Genomic DNA, 14,962 nt, shown 5'->3' with positions numbered 1-14,962 from the left:
AAAAAGATATAATTACTCCATCATGTGAACAACCTGCAGAAACAACAGATGCGTGTGAGTCAGTGCTGAGAACGAATGTCTTCAAACGCCATCTTTATGCACGTAAAACAAGTCCACGTGAACCACAGCCTGCAGCTCTGCATGGCTCTCCAAATATAATTCATGTACATTTGTAGGTTACCTGTCACGAAACAGACTTTTGTAACACATTAGCTGTCCTAATGGCTTAACTGCATTTGCAGCGATGCTAGTTTGTCACTTGTCCCGAGCTCTTTGTTTCACTGGGCATGAACATCTGCTGGTTTTAAAGAGAGATCACTTAAAAATCAAACGTTTCAGACTAATTGCTGCTGCTCGTTTTTCTTTTTCACATTTTAAATGAAGGAAACTGGAAATTAGACCTTGCAAAAAAGGGAAAACCAACTGAAAAGTGCATGGTTACCACACTAAATACAAGTGTATGCAGCCCGTCTTCATGACTGTATATTATACATACAGAGAACACAGTCGTTCTCTCAGGAAGTCTGAGACTGACCTTCTTTTTTATTACAAACCAATGTCGGTACTACTATCCTCTGTTAGAGCTCAATGTTTCGCTCTTCTTCTCACCTTCGTTGTACAATGGTGTGTACGGAGGCGGACTGGAGCTGTCGCCTTCTGCAGAATCGTCCGGGTCGGAGGCTCCGCCCTCCTCTCCTGATAGGCTCAGGTTGTCCGGTGTGTTTTCCTCGCCGCCATCGAGATCCCCAAGAGAACCTGTGGGGAAGAGGAGAGGGCTAATCAACAACTGAATGTGTCCATAGAGTGTAAGGGTAGCAGTCTAATGTGAGTCTAATCTACAACATCTGCTTAAATATGCTGGTTGGACTCAAATAAGATGAATAAAAGTAATAGAAACTAATTAACTGGCGCTGAGCTCTGCAGCCAATTAAAAGACTGAAACAGTGCCACATTAAAGTGGGAGGAGCTAAAGCAACGAGTATCAGACAGACGAGTTACTCAGTACAAAATATGGTCTAAAAGTAAAAAATATGGTACTGGACATGAGCAGAATAGACAAAAATTATTTCCAGGAACGCTTTTCTTACTCTGCAGAACAAAATGGGTCGATTTTTCAGTGGAACTCCTTCAGACTGGATCTGTGACCCCCTACCTCGCTGGCCAAAGCGTGACAGAAGCCCTGAAGTGTGTCTGTAAAATACACCACTCAGGAGAGTGTCTGCAGTCACACAATAACACCACCCCGAGGCTTTCATCGCCTTCCCGAGGGCCTCGAGAGTGGCAGGAGAAGTGGAAATTAAAATGAGGTTTAACAGGCTCTGTACGGTTGTATGGATGTATGTAGACAGGAAGGAAGAAAATACCCTAAACACAGAGATATGCCCCCCCAGCCCCACTTACTGGACTCATTGAAAAACGGTTTCAAGAATTGGACACGCTGAACGGTCTAATCCAGAAGATTAATAGCCAAGAAGCCAAGGGGGACCTTAAAGCCAAATTACAGTATACCTAAAATTGCAGCTAAAAGAGTGATTAGTGCAGGGCTGATCTGTATCAATTACAGTTTCATAATCCCTGCTGACCACAGTAATTATACAGTACTTTTGATCTATTTTAGCCCGTTTGAAGATTACATCCAAAAATGAAGTGAGTTAATATGGATTTAATGTGACTTTTTTTTAAAATTGCTTCATTAATAATATTCTGACTATAAGATGAACGATTGAACGGCACGTTAAGAGCTCCAAACCCCGAAATATGCTCACATTCAACCGTGAGTGTCAGAAATGCTCGTCTGCATCCGATGACACGCTTCATTCTCAGTCCCCGAGAGGTAGCCACAACAGAATTATTAACTGGGGGTGAGCGTTTCTTTTAAGAGGATTACGAGCGGCAGAGTGAGGCAGAAATGGTTAAGATGCCGCCGAACGCCAGGGGAGAAAACAGCTCGCGTGCATAACGACGATGTCCTGGAAAGTCAAGGAGGGTGGGCACATTGGTTCTGAATAACTAAATCAGCCTGACATTAATACCAAGAGAAAAAAATCCAGGATTTTTTTCCCCCCGCTTTCATTTCTCCCTCAATCCAGACAGGTTGTAAATTAATTTTCATTAGGTTGTGTCGAACGAGCAAGAGGGATTGTTTCGGAGCTAAAGCCGTGACTGGGGGCGTATATATTTACAATACTGTAACAAAAGGAGTCTATAATCTATACAAAGCACACAACAATACCCGTGAATAAAGAAGCTTGTAGAAAAAGGGAGAGGCAATTTTTCTAATTCTGTTAATTTCACTCACCAAAGCAATTAAAAGCAGGCAGAGATAATGCTGGGAAACAATCGCCGGCTGACAAAGTGTTTCTGTCTTTGTAAATGAAACATCTTTAGGCTAATTTCAACTTCCACGCCTGCATGGTTCACTCTAATTTCAGATAAAATTAACACAGCTAGATTTGGACCTTCATAAAAAATGTTTTTAAAAAAAAGAGGAGAAAGACAAGGGGAAAAAAAGCGATCGATCCTGTACACAATATTTTTAGAATTAGGTCCGTGTCGCTGGAGCTTTGCTAGATCTAATTTTCAGTATCTATAAGGACATTTTCATACAATTAATTTTCCTTTAATCATAATTGTACAAAGGGACTCCTCTGTATAAAATTCCAATTATATTTCCTGTTTAAAATGTAAGTTTGAATTATGATTTCTTTCCTCATTACGGCTCTGGTTTAATGAATCAATCGCTGCATCACTGCTTTCAGACATCAAATGGTGCGGAAAAAGTTTCAGCTCCACTTTCTCCCCGCTTTTATCCAAGGAGAAATATTCGCCCTGTCCCCTTCTCTTCCTGTCTCGGATAGTTGGCAGAAAGGATAGCGGGGCGTCTTGTGATAAGTGCACCACATTCTACTTCATTTGCCAGTTTTAAAGTTAAAGCCTTTAATTGTTACGGCGTGATATCCAAGAAAATTGGACTGAACTCATTCACGAGATGAAGAAATAATAAAAAGACATAACCCAAATGTGTATCTCTGTAGGAGAGACATCAATTAAGCTGAGACTTATCCAGCAGCGCCACATCATTTTTCTGGGCTGTGAGCTAAAGAAGGACCAAAAAAAAAGAAAAAAAAAACCCTGAAGCTTGCATTTGTTCACATTTTTAAACTTGAGGCTCTCCGGCCAGTAAAACTCGAAACTTTCCCCGAAATGTTGAAAGTGCTTTTTGATGAATTCCTCAGTGTGTGTCTGACTGGAAGTTGTTCCTCGTACACCAGCCTCCCCTGACAAACCCCAACAGCTCTGGATTAAATGATCAGTGTTATGAGTTTTGGTTCAACACTTGGCAAAGACTGATGAATACCCTTGTTTCTAAAACTTGTAGCAGTTGTGTACGGAGCAGGCAGAAATGAATGAAACCACGAGTGCAACCGAGGTCAGAGGCGTTCATAAGAAACCACTGAAGAGCCAGCCAGCTCAACCTAATCTCCCTCTATGCCTCGCTACATTACACCTGCAAAACCTTTGTAAACCCTACACCGTGATCTATGGCGTAAAGTGACATGCACGTCACTAGAAATGTGGGATGGTTGCAGCATAAAAGTACTGTGATTGGCCCGTTCAGTTCCACCAAGTTGTCTGGTGCGTTTTCACTGCACTTTTTGAAATGAATGAATCATAGCATCAACACAAGGAGTCCCAACTTTCAGCAAATTTCTGAACAGAGACTGCTGAAACTGAGTGACTGCAGCTGGCATGATATCAGATTGTTAATGATTGTCATGGTCAAACACATACCAGGTAACAATATTATCACAGAAATACTGGAAATAATAATAAAACTTTACTATTAATACATTATCAGTATTTGAATTCCAAAGGATATCATCAAACTTTGTATCGACAAATCTATCAATAATCAGCAGTCAAACTATGATTTGTGCAGGTAAGAGACAAAAAACTGGGACTTATTTACAGCGTATTGTATGAACAGAACCATAGAAGTTAGCTAATTATTTCTAGGAATATGTATCTTTTCCACAAAAAAGAAACTATCAGCAGACTATGACAAACCTCTCGATGCCTTGGTGTCTGAGTCTTAACAAAAAGTAAAAAAGAAAAGTCAGAGATTAGATTAGGGACTATCTGATCACATGATAACTGAGCAAGCTGATAAATAGTTTTGCTAGATGCTATGGTCACATTTCACTCAGCACTCACAGGTATTTATGCAATAAATGATTAACAGCACTCTATAAAGAGAAATCGTTCAGGTTGCTTTCAACCACAAACTTCTGCTTTTCTACTGTGAGAAATTTTTTGTTTGGACATATTTCAAAAGATGAACCAAGCTTCATATTGGGACGGCACTGCAAAGGTCCCGAATTACAGTAACAACCCCAATTTGACAGAGGAGCGATCCAATCGCCCATCGAGATGGGACCGGCACTGACGCGGCGCTACAGGACTACTTAAGCTCCCTCACGGAGACCGCAGCTGTCTGTCTCGGAGGCGCGAGGAGAGGCAGAACAAAGTGCTGCAGCTGATGAAGGCGCCAAAGATACTGCTTTATTAACTCTCCGTCCACATCAAACCTGCAGCGAGCAGCTCGCTGATTAAACACAGAGACAACACACATCAAACCTGCATGCTCAACAAGCTGATTAAACAGACGAAAGCCTCGCCGCTCTCACGCTAATAACCCGCCGCACAAAAAATACATTAGAGCTGAAAGCAAGAGAAGGAGAGGGAGAGAGGCGCGCTTGTATCACAAAATCACAGACTTGTGAAGAGAAACATTAAAAGAGGATATTTAGAGAAAGAAAAGGAGGAGAGAATGGGAAGGAGGATGTGTGAGCTCCCTCTTCAGAGAGAGAGGGAGAACCTGAGGTACCTGACACAGAGTCGCGCACTGGAGAGGAGCCACTTATTGATCAGGGCAAAGAGAATTACCCACCACAGAGGAAATACTTTTAATCAACTTTGCACTTTAAACACTCTCCTCGACGCTGCGTGGGCTCTTATCGCTCCTCCAAGGCCACCGTCCCCGCCATCAGTGCTCGCGCCGCGGGAGGAAGTGTCCGCGCAGGCCGCCGTTTCGATCCGTCGTGTTCAGCTTCAATAAAAATCAGCTCGTACTCCTCAGCTTTTAGCATCAGAGCTGAGCAGCACTGTCTGTTGATGTGCCCGCTTACGACAAACTCAAGCAAAGCAATAGAAACTGAAACTCTGGTGACTTATTGATCATCTCCACACTTAAAGGCATGTGGGAGGGGGGGTATAAAAGACCACAGCGGTGCATGGGCTGACAGTCCTGCAGGTCTGCAGAGCCCCCGTGTCCTAAATGCTCTGAAACGAGTTGGTATTTCTGTTTTCAGTGAGACCTGCATGATGAGTCAGAACAGTCAGTTTCAAAATGTGACTGATAGAAACCTTCTCACAAATCAAACAGTTAATCAATGCTCAGTATGTTTCATCATAGTGCTGCTTTATATCTTTATCATAACCATTTGACTCGGCAGGTTGAGCACGCTCACAGTTATGGTTTATGAATCTGAGTTGTGTATTGGCCGTCTGAGACTTCAGCACACACTGACTTTCACTCCTTTGCTGAGATTTTAATTTCCAAATCTTCTTTCATTGCATTTAGCTTAAAACATGAACAGGATGGAAGAGAAACTCTGACGCGATGCCGTGTCCTCAACAGTCCATTATCAGTAACACTGCAACAGCAGTTTGTGGAAGTTTAAGTTCATTCTTTACATTTTCTGCAAATATCACCAAAGTATCAACTCATGTAAGGCTCAAGTTTATTGTAGAACCATAGATGAAATTATAAAGAAAAGAAAAGAAAGGTAGGAAACGCCCATCGCGGCCATCAGTCAGGCACACGGTGTACTGGAAGGCTGATGATGACGCTGCAGTGGCGGTGAGGTGAACCCGGCACGATAGCGAACATCAAAGGCCTAAACACTCATGAAGAAACATGCTACAGTGTGAAAAAAGGGTTTTTTCTGAGAGCCTGTTTCCTCAGCCTCTCTGTGAAACTCAAATTCTCTCCATCTCTTCTCTCATCACTCATCTCAACCTGCAGTCTCTCCTTTATATTCTCACTTCCTCTTCTCTTTCTGTCATTATCTCTCATCCCCGCCACCCCCACCGCCGCCGCCGCCGCCGCCACCTCTCTTTCTTCTTCTCCGTCCCCTTTCGATATCACTTGCGCTCTCTCCATTCCTTGCACTCCATCACCTTCCCTCTGTCTCTCTCTCCCTCCCCTCCACCCCCTTTCCTTTTTTTTCTTCCTTCCCGGTGAAAAAGCGGAGTGACTGGGAGCGTCACTCTGTGCGGATAGCTGGGAGCCGTTGGCGGTTATCGGCTCCTGCAGACTCTCTCTGCCGGTCTGATCTGTCTCCTCTTCATTAAGCAAATACGCCGACGTGGAAATGAAAACATAATAGCTATTTGATTTCCAGCGAGATATTTTGCATATTGGTTCGGAGCTGATAGCGGAATTTCATCAAGTCGTTTTTTTTCCCTCTCTCCTTCTCTCTTCCCTCACTCTCCCGCCACCGCAACCACCCCCCTCCACCACCTCCTCCATCCTCATGCTTTAAAAACTGAATTACTGAGCTGGGCCGGCTTTCAGCAAAGATTTCTTTACATTGGTGGGAAGAGGAGGGGGACAGGAGGGAGAGAGAGAAATCTAGTTCCCGAGGAAGACTACTTAAACGATTAAATATCCCCCATTCCCATCTTTTTTTTTCTCTCCCTCTCCCTTTTTTGATAACAAGGAAGAAAATTTAAAGAATTCACAGTGCTTTAGGTTGACTATACTAATCAGAGATAGGAGGGAGAAAATTAACTCCTTAATGAGCAAAGCCGTCTCCCCGATAAAGGTCCTGGGGAGATGGCGGGGTGGGACACCGTCTGAACCATGGTGCAGAGACAGAGAAGACAGAAAGCAGTGGACAGACTGATGGAGTGTAATGGAAACGGACTGAGAGGCTCGACACCAAGCCGGGGCCAACAATTAGTTTTCCTCCTCCTCTGAGGAGGAGATACTTGCTTTGGCCACGATGTGGGCAGGTGGAGAGATAGCACACAACACCGCCCCCACAGTGGCACAGACAGCCACAGCGACTCGCGGCCTTGATGGATGGCCCGGCGGCGGGGTATTCTTCATGCCCCCCAGAGAGAAAAACTAGCCCTGGAGGAGGAGATCAGTAGCCCCTTCACAGCAGGCCTATCTGATAGTCCGGAGCCTCTCAGGAGGACTATTCAGTGGGCCGAGCTCGCTGAAATAAATCTCCCTGCTGCTGCGTTACATGTTGGAACACCGTGTTGCTTCAGACCTGATAGCAGCCCCGCCGTGTTACTGCTACTGTACACGCTCACACATACAGTGGAGTAGACACACACCTTTATCACAGGGCTCTGAGGCAAGGAGAGCAGCCTCGCTAAGGATCTGTTAACCGAACGGGTCAGATGCTGCTCTCATCAGCGTCCCTATACTCCCTGCCATGCCTGCACTGTCTGTGTCCATCAGCTCAAACCCGGAGACAACACAATTCTGGAAAGTTTCATTTTTCACACTCATCGGGAACTACAGAGAGCGGAACAGAGCCAGAGCTGATCTGGGAGAGCCGTCCCCTTTTCCTATTAATCCCATTGTTGAGAAACTGGCTTCAGTTCAGCAGGGGGCGCAGCAGAACTGAGTCAGTCCTCTATGAACAGAAGCTAAAAGAATGATTTACAGCTAAATTATTATTTACACCTGCTTGGAGACAAAAAAGCTAAGCTGATGTGGCCCATTAGGGTTCTGTTAATGCTTGCCGATTGGTTCTCAGAGGATTCAGGGCAGAACGCGGTCCCTTCATGGTATCCAAAAAGCAGCAGACGTTAAAAGTGTAGTTAGACCACAACAGAAACTTCCACGTGTGTCGAACAAGCAGCTGGTTGTGGTGGCTGAGGGTGGCTGCCACTAGATATTCTCTCCTGGTGATGGAGTCATGCCTGAAATCAAAAATGGTGGGATTTCTGTCTGAGGAGGTGCAAATAATTATTTTAGCCCAGCTAGTGAGGAAGCATCCTGTGAACACCTCTCCTGTGTCCCCGACTGAAGTGCAGAGCAAAGGGCAGCAGCAGTTTGTGCACTTTCACTAATTAAAAGTGTGAGAACTTTGTAACACTTGTTCGAGGCTAGACCGGACTTCTATTTATACAAGAGAGCCAAAATGTCCATTTCAGTGGTCAACAGGTCAAAAACTTCATGTTTAAACCAGAGAAATGAAATAAAATCAGCGACTTGTCCCAAAAATTACCCTCCAACAAGCTTTTCTCTATGTTGCACTCCTGCTATAACTACTTTTATGCAACACTAACATGCTTGCATCAGGGATTTCTCCCTGCACATTTCTGCTCTTTAATTATATCTTCTTTTTGACCGTCTGCAGCAGGTCACAGTAACAATTATGGCCAATTAATTCACACTTTGCTTTCTTTGCTGTGTGTGAATTGTGAGTACAACTGCACCCCTATAGGAGAGAATAAATGTTTGATCCTGGGTCAGTTTAAGAAAAACAAAACAGCGTCAGTTAATCCCAGCAGGTCGCTGCACCATCGAGGAACGAAGCAGCACACAGCGTTTCAACAGCAGCGAGTTAAAACTGAACTACATGACTGAGATTGTGCGATAACATTTTGGAGATGTTGCATTTCAGCAGATTTCATCACCTTTGACAGAAAGATCCTATCAGGCTGGTGTGACTAATACAAAGTCACCTCTCGCCTTCTCTGAACAGCGCGCCTGCCTCGTTGTTGCTTTTGCTCAGCTTGCTGCCATTTTGGCTGCATTTTGCACACACTTTAACGTGGGGAGGTATGTTCCCCAAAACGCCGTATTTTGGAGTGAAGACTGCACGCCGCGCAGCAGGCAGATCTGTCTCAGTGAGCTAAAAGTTTTATAAGCTTGTTTTTTGCAGCCGTACGCCAGAGACGCTTCGTACACCACACGTGCTGTTGAGACACCGCATGATGTGTTGGATCAAGTCCTCCCTTTGGCATTCTGTTTCACAACCGTTTCTTCTCTGGCAGCACTTCAGACGCACTCACCCTGACAGACTGTTTCATTTTCCTCAAGGACGCCTCACTCCCACATGCATCGCACAGGAACCTCAGTCTGCAGCTTAAATGCAGCCAAAGCAAGCGGTGCATTCCTTTTAAAAGTTAATGAAAAGTGAGCGTGTGTACCAACTGGTTGAACCATGCTCCACATGTTAGCTGAGGAAACAACAGCACCAGGCAACAGCTATCAGCCTAATGAGCTAATGAAACATTTCACTCTGAGGACAAAATAGGGTTCACTTTTTCATCTGCTAGTCCCCGTGAGACTTGGATCTTTAGTCCACGACCATAAAAAGTAAAAAAAAAAAAAAATTACAAAAATGCTTTCAGATGACTGCCACAAACCTGCCAACTCGACGCATCACTGAAATCATGTAAACGCTTAAACAGGCTTCTGTTTGCAGAATAATTGCAGCTCTGCTTCATGTTGAGTCAGACTAAGATTCACTTCACTGTGAGCGGTGACCCCCAAACCACAAAGAGTAACAAAAACCACAAGTGTCTTAAAACCAGACAGCGACTAGCTTTTATGGATTAGCTGATATTTTTAGGCAGCAAATAATCAAAACAAAATGCCAGGAAGGATTACTTTCATTACTTTCCAAAGATTTTACTTATAGAAATATATTTTTTCTAGTCTGCTATCAGGGAACGGGGCTGAAGAGTTACTATGTAACAAATCCCATCCATGCACAGGGATGTGAGTGAAAAAGAGAGATGTTTGTTTTACTTAAACAGGGCCTAAAGCAGAAAAATGGTGTCATTACATATTTTGTCCAGCAGAGCGGCTCCAAACCGCTGTTTCTGACTCCCTCTGTGCTGTCTGCAGCACGTGTAGCATCAGGGATTTGTTTCCTTCAGCCAAAATGGCTGAACAGACACACACTCAACACACGAGTGGAGAGTTAACAAACAGTGCCCTCATCATTTTCCCTTTTAATTCACAACTGATAGTAAGAATATCAGCAGGTGTGGGTGTCTGAAGATTTACTCTCAAAAATCTGCATTGGTATACATGAGTTACATGTATATACATATATTCTTTGTCTTTTCATGCTCTGATGATAAAATGTAGAGAGGAAAAAGGGAGTAAAAACAGGTGGCATTTCAAAAAGGAGGAGTCTGAAGAAAAGGAGTTAGAAAGCAGTTACCATGAAGCCGGAGCTGAGACCCTGGACTATTGAAGCCAGGCATGCAGACGAGAAAGCCAGCCGATAAGCCTGGCTGATAAAAGATAGAAAATAGCAGCAGATTTGAACTTTCCCACCGTCCTACGATCCACAGGGGGAGGAGGGGTTGATTCAACTACTTATTGAATCCCCTCCTATCTACAACCAACACCCCCTCCCTCCTCCTTTACCTCCCCAAACCCAACAGCCAGGCAAGGCCAGCGAGTGGAGCGGGAACACAAGGCTGATACATTCAAAGGCACTCGTGCACTTTCCTCACCCGAAAAAAAGAGTTACAGAGCGGCCAGAAGGTTTCTCAGAGTGGACAACCGAAGGTCAGGAAGTGCTAACTGGTTTCTCTAGACGCGTACACACAAACACACACGTGCCTACACAAGGTCATACAGTATGTGAAGTCTATCATCGCTCTATCCTCAAATCATATCAGAGACAGTGTTTCTTTCCATATCTCTGCTCCTCTCCGCTGATATAAAGACACTTGGCCTTGAGTAAACGCGTGAGAATTTTCACCCACACATCTACACACACACAGTTTTTTCAGTGAAAGGTCATCCATGTACTCATCGTGGTAGTGAGACGCATACGTGGATGCACTGTGGAGAATTACAGACGGGACTCATTCATATACTCCTGTAATCCACAGACAAGCAGGACTCAAACAGCACGGTACAGGCGCGATACGCCTCTGTCTCGTATCCAAAAACACTCCGAAGAGGGAGCAGGGCAGGCTGAAAAGCTGCCTTTCTTTTCTGATTAAATAAGGGACACAATTTAATCTCTCTGGTCAGTGACAGTGACATTGTCAGTGACTTATCTAGGGCTGGGGTTAATGTCCAGCTCTTTTTTAAACATTGTCTTTGACCCTTTGTGAACATCCAAATGGAAATGCATTTAAGAGAAAACAGCAAAATGTTAGGCACTTTTAGTTTCTGAAAGTTGTGTATCTATGTGTAAGTATGTAAAACAAGGCGAAAAGGTCGAGTTTTCAGTACACATGTAACAGAAACCACAGAGCTCATGCAATAAGGGCGGCTGATCCAAAGATTAGATGCTACATCCTAGCTCTGCTGCCTGTGGACAGAACAGTGAAAAGATCACGTGCTTTTATCGCCGGTCCGACATACAAGAACTGGTCATCTTGGGCTTTGCAGGAAATAATATCTGAAAATGAATTCTACATTTCCATGAGGATGTGAGTCTTTTCCTGTCTTTAAATTACATCCAGAAACCTGAAAAGCTTCACTTTTGCCAATTTTTTAAAGAAATTGCCCACTCAGTTCCTGGTGTCTGCCTATTCGTGCAAAGTGCGGTTAGAGCTGGCTAACGGCAGGAGCTGAAAACTGCAGGAGACATCAGAAGCAGGTTCATGCACAGCCTCAACAGCAAAGTGTGCGCATGTGAGAAAAGCAGTGATCGTGCATTTGTTTTGATTTAACTTTTAGAGTGATTAGTGGTCAGTTTCACTGCCAATGTGTGTGCGTGTTTGTGTGACTGCTTGTGTGTCCACATGACATCTCGATCTCAACTGGAGATGGGAGGCAGATTCGAGATTATAATGGTATGCAGGAGGAAAGAGACCGATGTGGCCCTCCCTCGCTCGCCCTTCCAGTCTGAGTGACCCCAAACGCCGCGTCGTCTTCTGACATGAACCAGCTCTGCACACCATGTTGTTAACATTGTAAGAGACAGCGGTTTATTATTAAAACGCTTAAAGACGCCTCGATTTTCTTCACTCTTCTATTCGCCTTTTCGTCATCGGAGTCTTCGTCGAGCTTTGACTCTAACCCCGAATATCACTGCACGCTTCACTGGAGGAACAGTTGCACAGAAGGACTGAACACAAGAGACACACACAGATGTTTCTGTTAATATGAGACTAAACACACTCTGGGAGGGAGGGAAAACAGCGACACAACAGAGACAAAAACATGACAGAGTGCAATGAAAACTGCTCAGGGGAGGCTTTGTGTCTGTGTGGAAATGATGTCATTTATAAATGATGCATTTAGGTGAAACTACTCTCAAGACATCTGCAGGCATGACCTTCAACTATTACAGCAACTTCCAGCACACAGTTGAAGCGTCTTCTTCTAATCTACATGGGCTTTCAATGCTTTTCCTGAACGAGTCAAACTGGTTTCAAATATTTCGGGACCTTAAAAGTTGTCAGATTTATGTGTGACCCATAACTCGGCATTATTTTGGTGTTTTCTGAAGATAGAGGGCAGAAGAAGCAAAGTGAGTCAAAAGTATTTAATTAAAATAGAGACAAAGCAGCAACCTTTCCTGCTGAAGAATTAAGCTGATGTAGAAATGAAAAAACTGTAGGTTAGCTCCACAAACTCCACAGCTAGTTAAAAAACAGCCTGTACCCCTTCATAACAACTCTGTGGTGGGCGATTTTTTTCATTTTTATTGTTACATTTGAAATCAGGGGTGGGCAACTCCAGGCCTCGAGGGCCGGTGTCCTGCAGGTTTTAGATGTGTCCTTGATCCATCACAGCTGATTTAAATGGCTAAACGACCTCCTTAACATGTCTTGAAGTTCTCCAGAGGCCTGGTAATGAACTAATCATTTGATTCAGGTGTGTTGACCCAGGGTGAGATCTAAAACCTGCAGGACACCGGCCCTCCCTCGAGGCCTGGAGTTCCCCACCCCTGCTTTAAAAGTCTTAAAGTGTCTGCTTTGATTGGCAGAGCTAGGCTAGGCTTCACCTCTGCTAACTGGACTCACTGAACAACTGACGTAACGGTAACTACAATCATCAGGCTTTTATCATTTAAACATATTTTAGAAAAAATGAGGTTTTGAGGTCTGTTTGCACATGTGCAGAGGTAAACAGTACTTGGACAGGCAGTGAAATTTAATATTTTCCCTCCTTTTTTGTGCAAAGACAACAACTGTGCTTTGATTTATATGATTTAGACTATTCTTACCGGTAAAATGAAACCCAAGAAGACATTTTACACATAGACTGAACTTTTATAGCACTTACCATGGTAGGGTTGCATGTGTAATGCGTGGACATTAGCCATTTTTTAATCCCGAGTATAAACTCTGTGTGACATCAGATTGTAGCAAATAGAGGGTAAAAGTCTGGTTTTTATCCCAAGTGTTGGCAGTCTGGGGTTAGAGTTGTCACCGATGAACTTGATGAACCCGAGTCATCGGTAACCCATCTACAAACCCTGAAGTTTGAGACGGCTCATGGTCTCTGAAAATGTTCCTAGAACAAACCCGAGCTCAATCATAGACGATTACTGGTGACGTGGTGGGTGTTCAGAGATTTAATCTTTAGCTGTGATCAGTAAAATTGAAAGTTTACTTCGTAAAAGTAACGCTTATCAGATGCTTCTTTTTGCCAAATAAGAGAAGAGTTACCTCAGTGATCTGATCATTTCTCTTGCCTTGGTTCTTATCTGCAGTTTGCCCTGAGACATGACTCTCTTATTATCCTATAAGCAAAGGAAACACTTCTAAATGCTCTTTTTCTCACACATTTCTTCTATAATTACCATCGGGGTGTTGATTTTTTTTTCCCCCCAAGTTAATTAAAGGATGTAAATCATCTTAATGGTCTGATCCGTCTAACAACTATACTCTTTTCTCCTCCCAACACAGCTGATTGCTCCCAGATTGGATTTCAGGAGCTTCTGTGCTGTCACCGGTTTAAAAATGTTTCCTAACCTGCACTTTTTCTCAACACTGACGATTTCTCGTGTGAGATATATGCTGCTTTTCTCTAGCAACCTGTTTGTTTTTGCTGAATTAAAAGCACGTCATGAAACCGTGAGTGGCCTACTTGGATTAGTCTGTCACAGAGGCGAAGATCAGCTATGATTTTTAGGTTTCTAAACATACAGAAAGCTTCTGTCCAAACGTTGCTCTTTTTTAACCTGAATTGACAGTAAATCTGCACGTGCCTGTTGTAACCGAGGGTCAAGTGTGACGAGGATGTGCACAGTAAATAGTCACCAAACAAGGCATTAAAAGAATTCAATATGCCACCGTTCCACATGAGAGAATCCCACGGTGTCGTACATCTGTGTGATCTCCGGCTGCCTACTGCAAATCTGCCTCTCCGCTGCCAACAAGAGGAAGCTTCTAGCAGGAAACCCTCTCTGAGAAGTCAAGAGAAATACCACGAGAGAGAGCGAGAGGAGGGGTGGGAGGCGAGATAAAAGGCCAGAGAAATGATAAAGATAAAGACTCAGACAAGCAAAGTAAAAGAAAAACAAGAGGAAGGAGAGATGGAAAGATGAGGGGGCAGTCTTTTTGTTGAAGAGAGCAGAAATAGAGAAGGAGAAAGGGGGGTACGCCACTCACAACTTGGCTTTGCATCTGTTATCTCCGCCTCCTGTCACAAGGCTTAAAATAAAAATAAAAATAAAGTGAGATGGTGGCAGCAGTGTTGTTGCGATAGCCCTGTGGAGCATGAAGAGGGGATGTAAAGGAGATAACTGGTTAAATATAACCCGCTGCATGGCTGGCAGCAGCAAAGAAAGGGGGTATTTTCAAGAGGCAGGGCATCAGTGGAGCCCTCACTACCCAGATAACATCCATGTTAAGTGTGTGTGTGTTCTTGCAAAAGACATATCCATAATTACTCTATGGATCGAACACATGTGCCCACACGCACACACAGACAGAGGAC

At 43.8% G+C, this 14,962-nt stretch overlaps 1 protein-coding gene across 1 annotated transcript in view; it reads right to left on the bottom strand.

The window, feature by feature from the left end:
- zfpm1 (zinc finger protein, FOG family member 1) overlaps positions 1–14,962 on the bottom strand; it is a 106,441-nt gene that overhangs the window by 61,556 nt on the left and 29,923 nt on the right. The window contains exon 2 of the mRNA XM_082540902.1: positions 610–756. Within this exon, the coding sequence (XP_082397028.1) occupies positions 610–756 (147 nt within the window). The remainder of the gene's footprint in view (positions 1–609; positions 757–14,962) is intronic.

The sequence above is a fragment of the Aulonocara stuartgranti genome (assembly GCF_965226115.1).
Source record: "Aulonocara stuartgranti genome assembly, chromosome: 7".
NCBI lineage: Eukaryota > Metazoa > Chordata > Actinopteri > Cichliformes > Cichlidae > Aulonocara > Aulonocara stuartgranti.
This window is presented reverse-complemented; position numbering and strand designations above follow the sequence as displayed.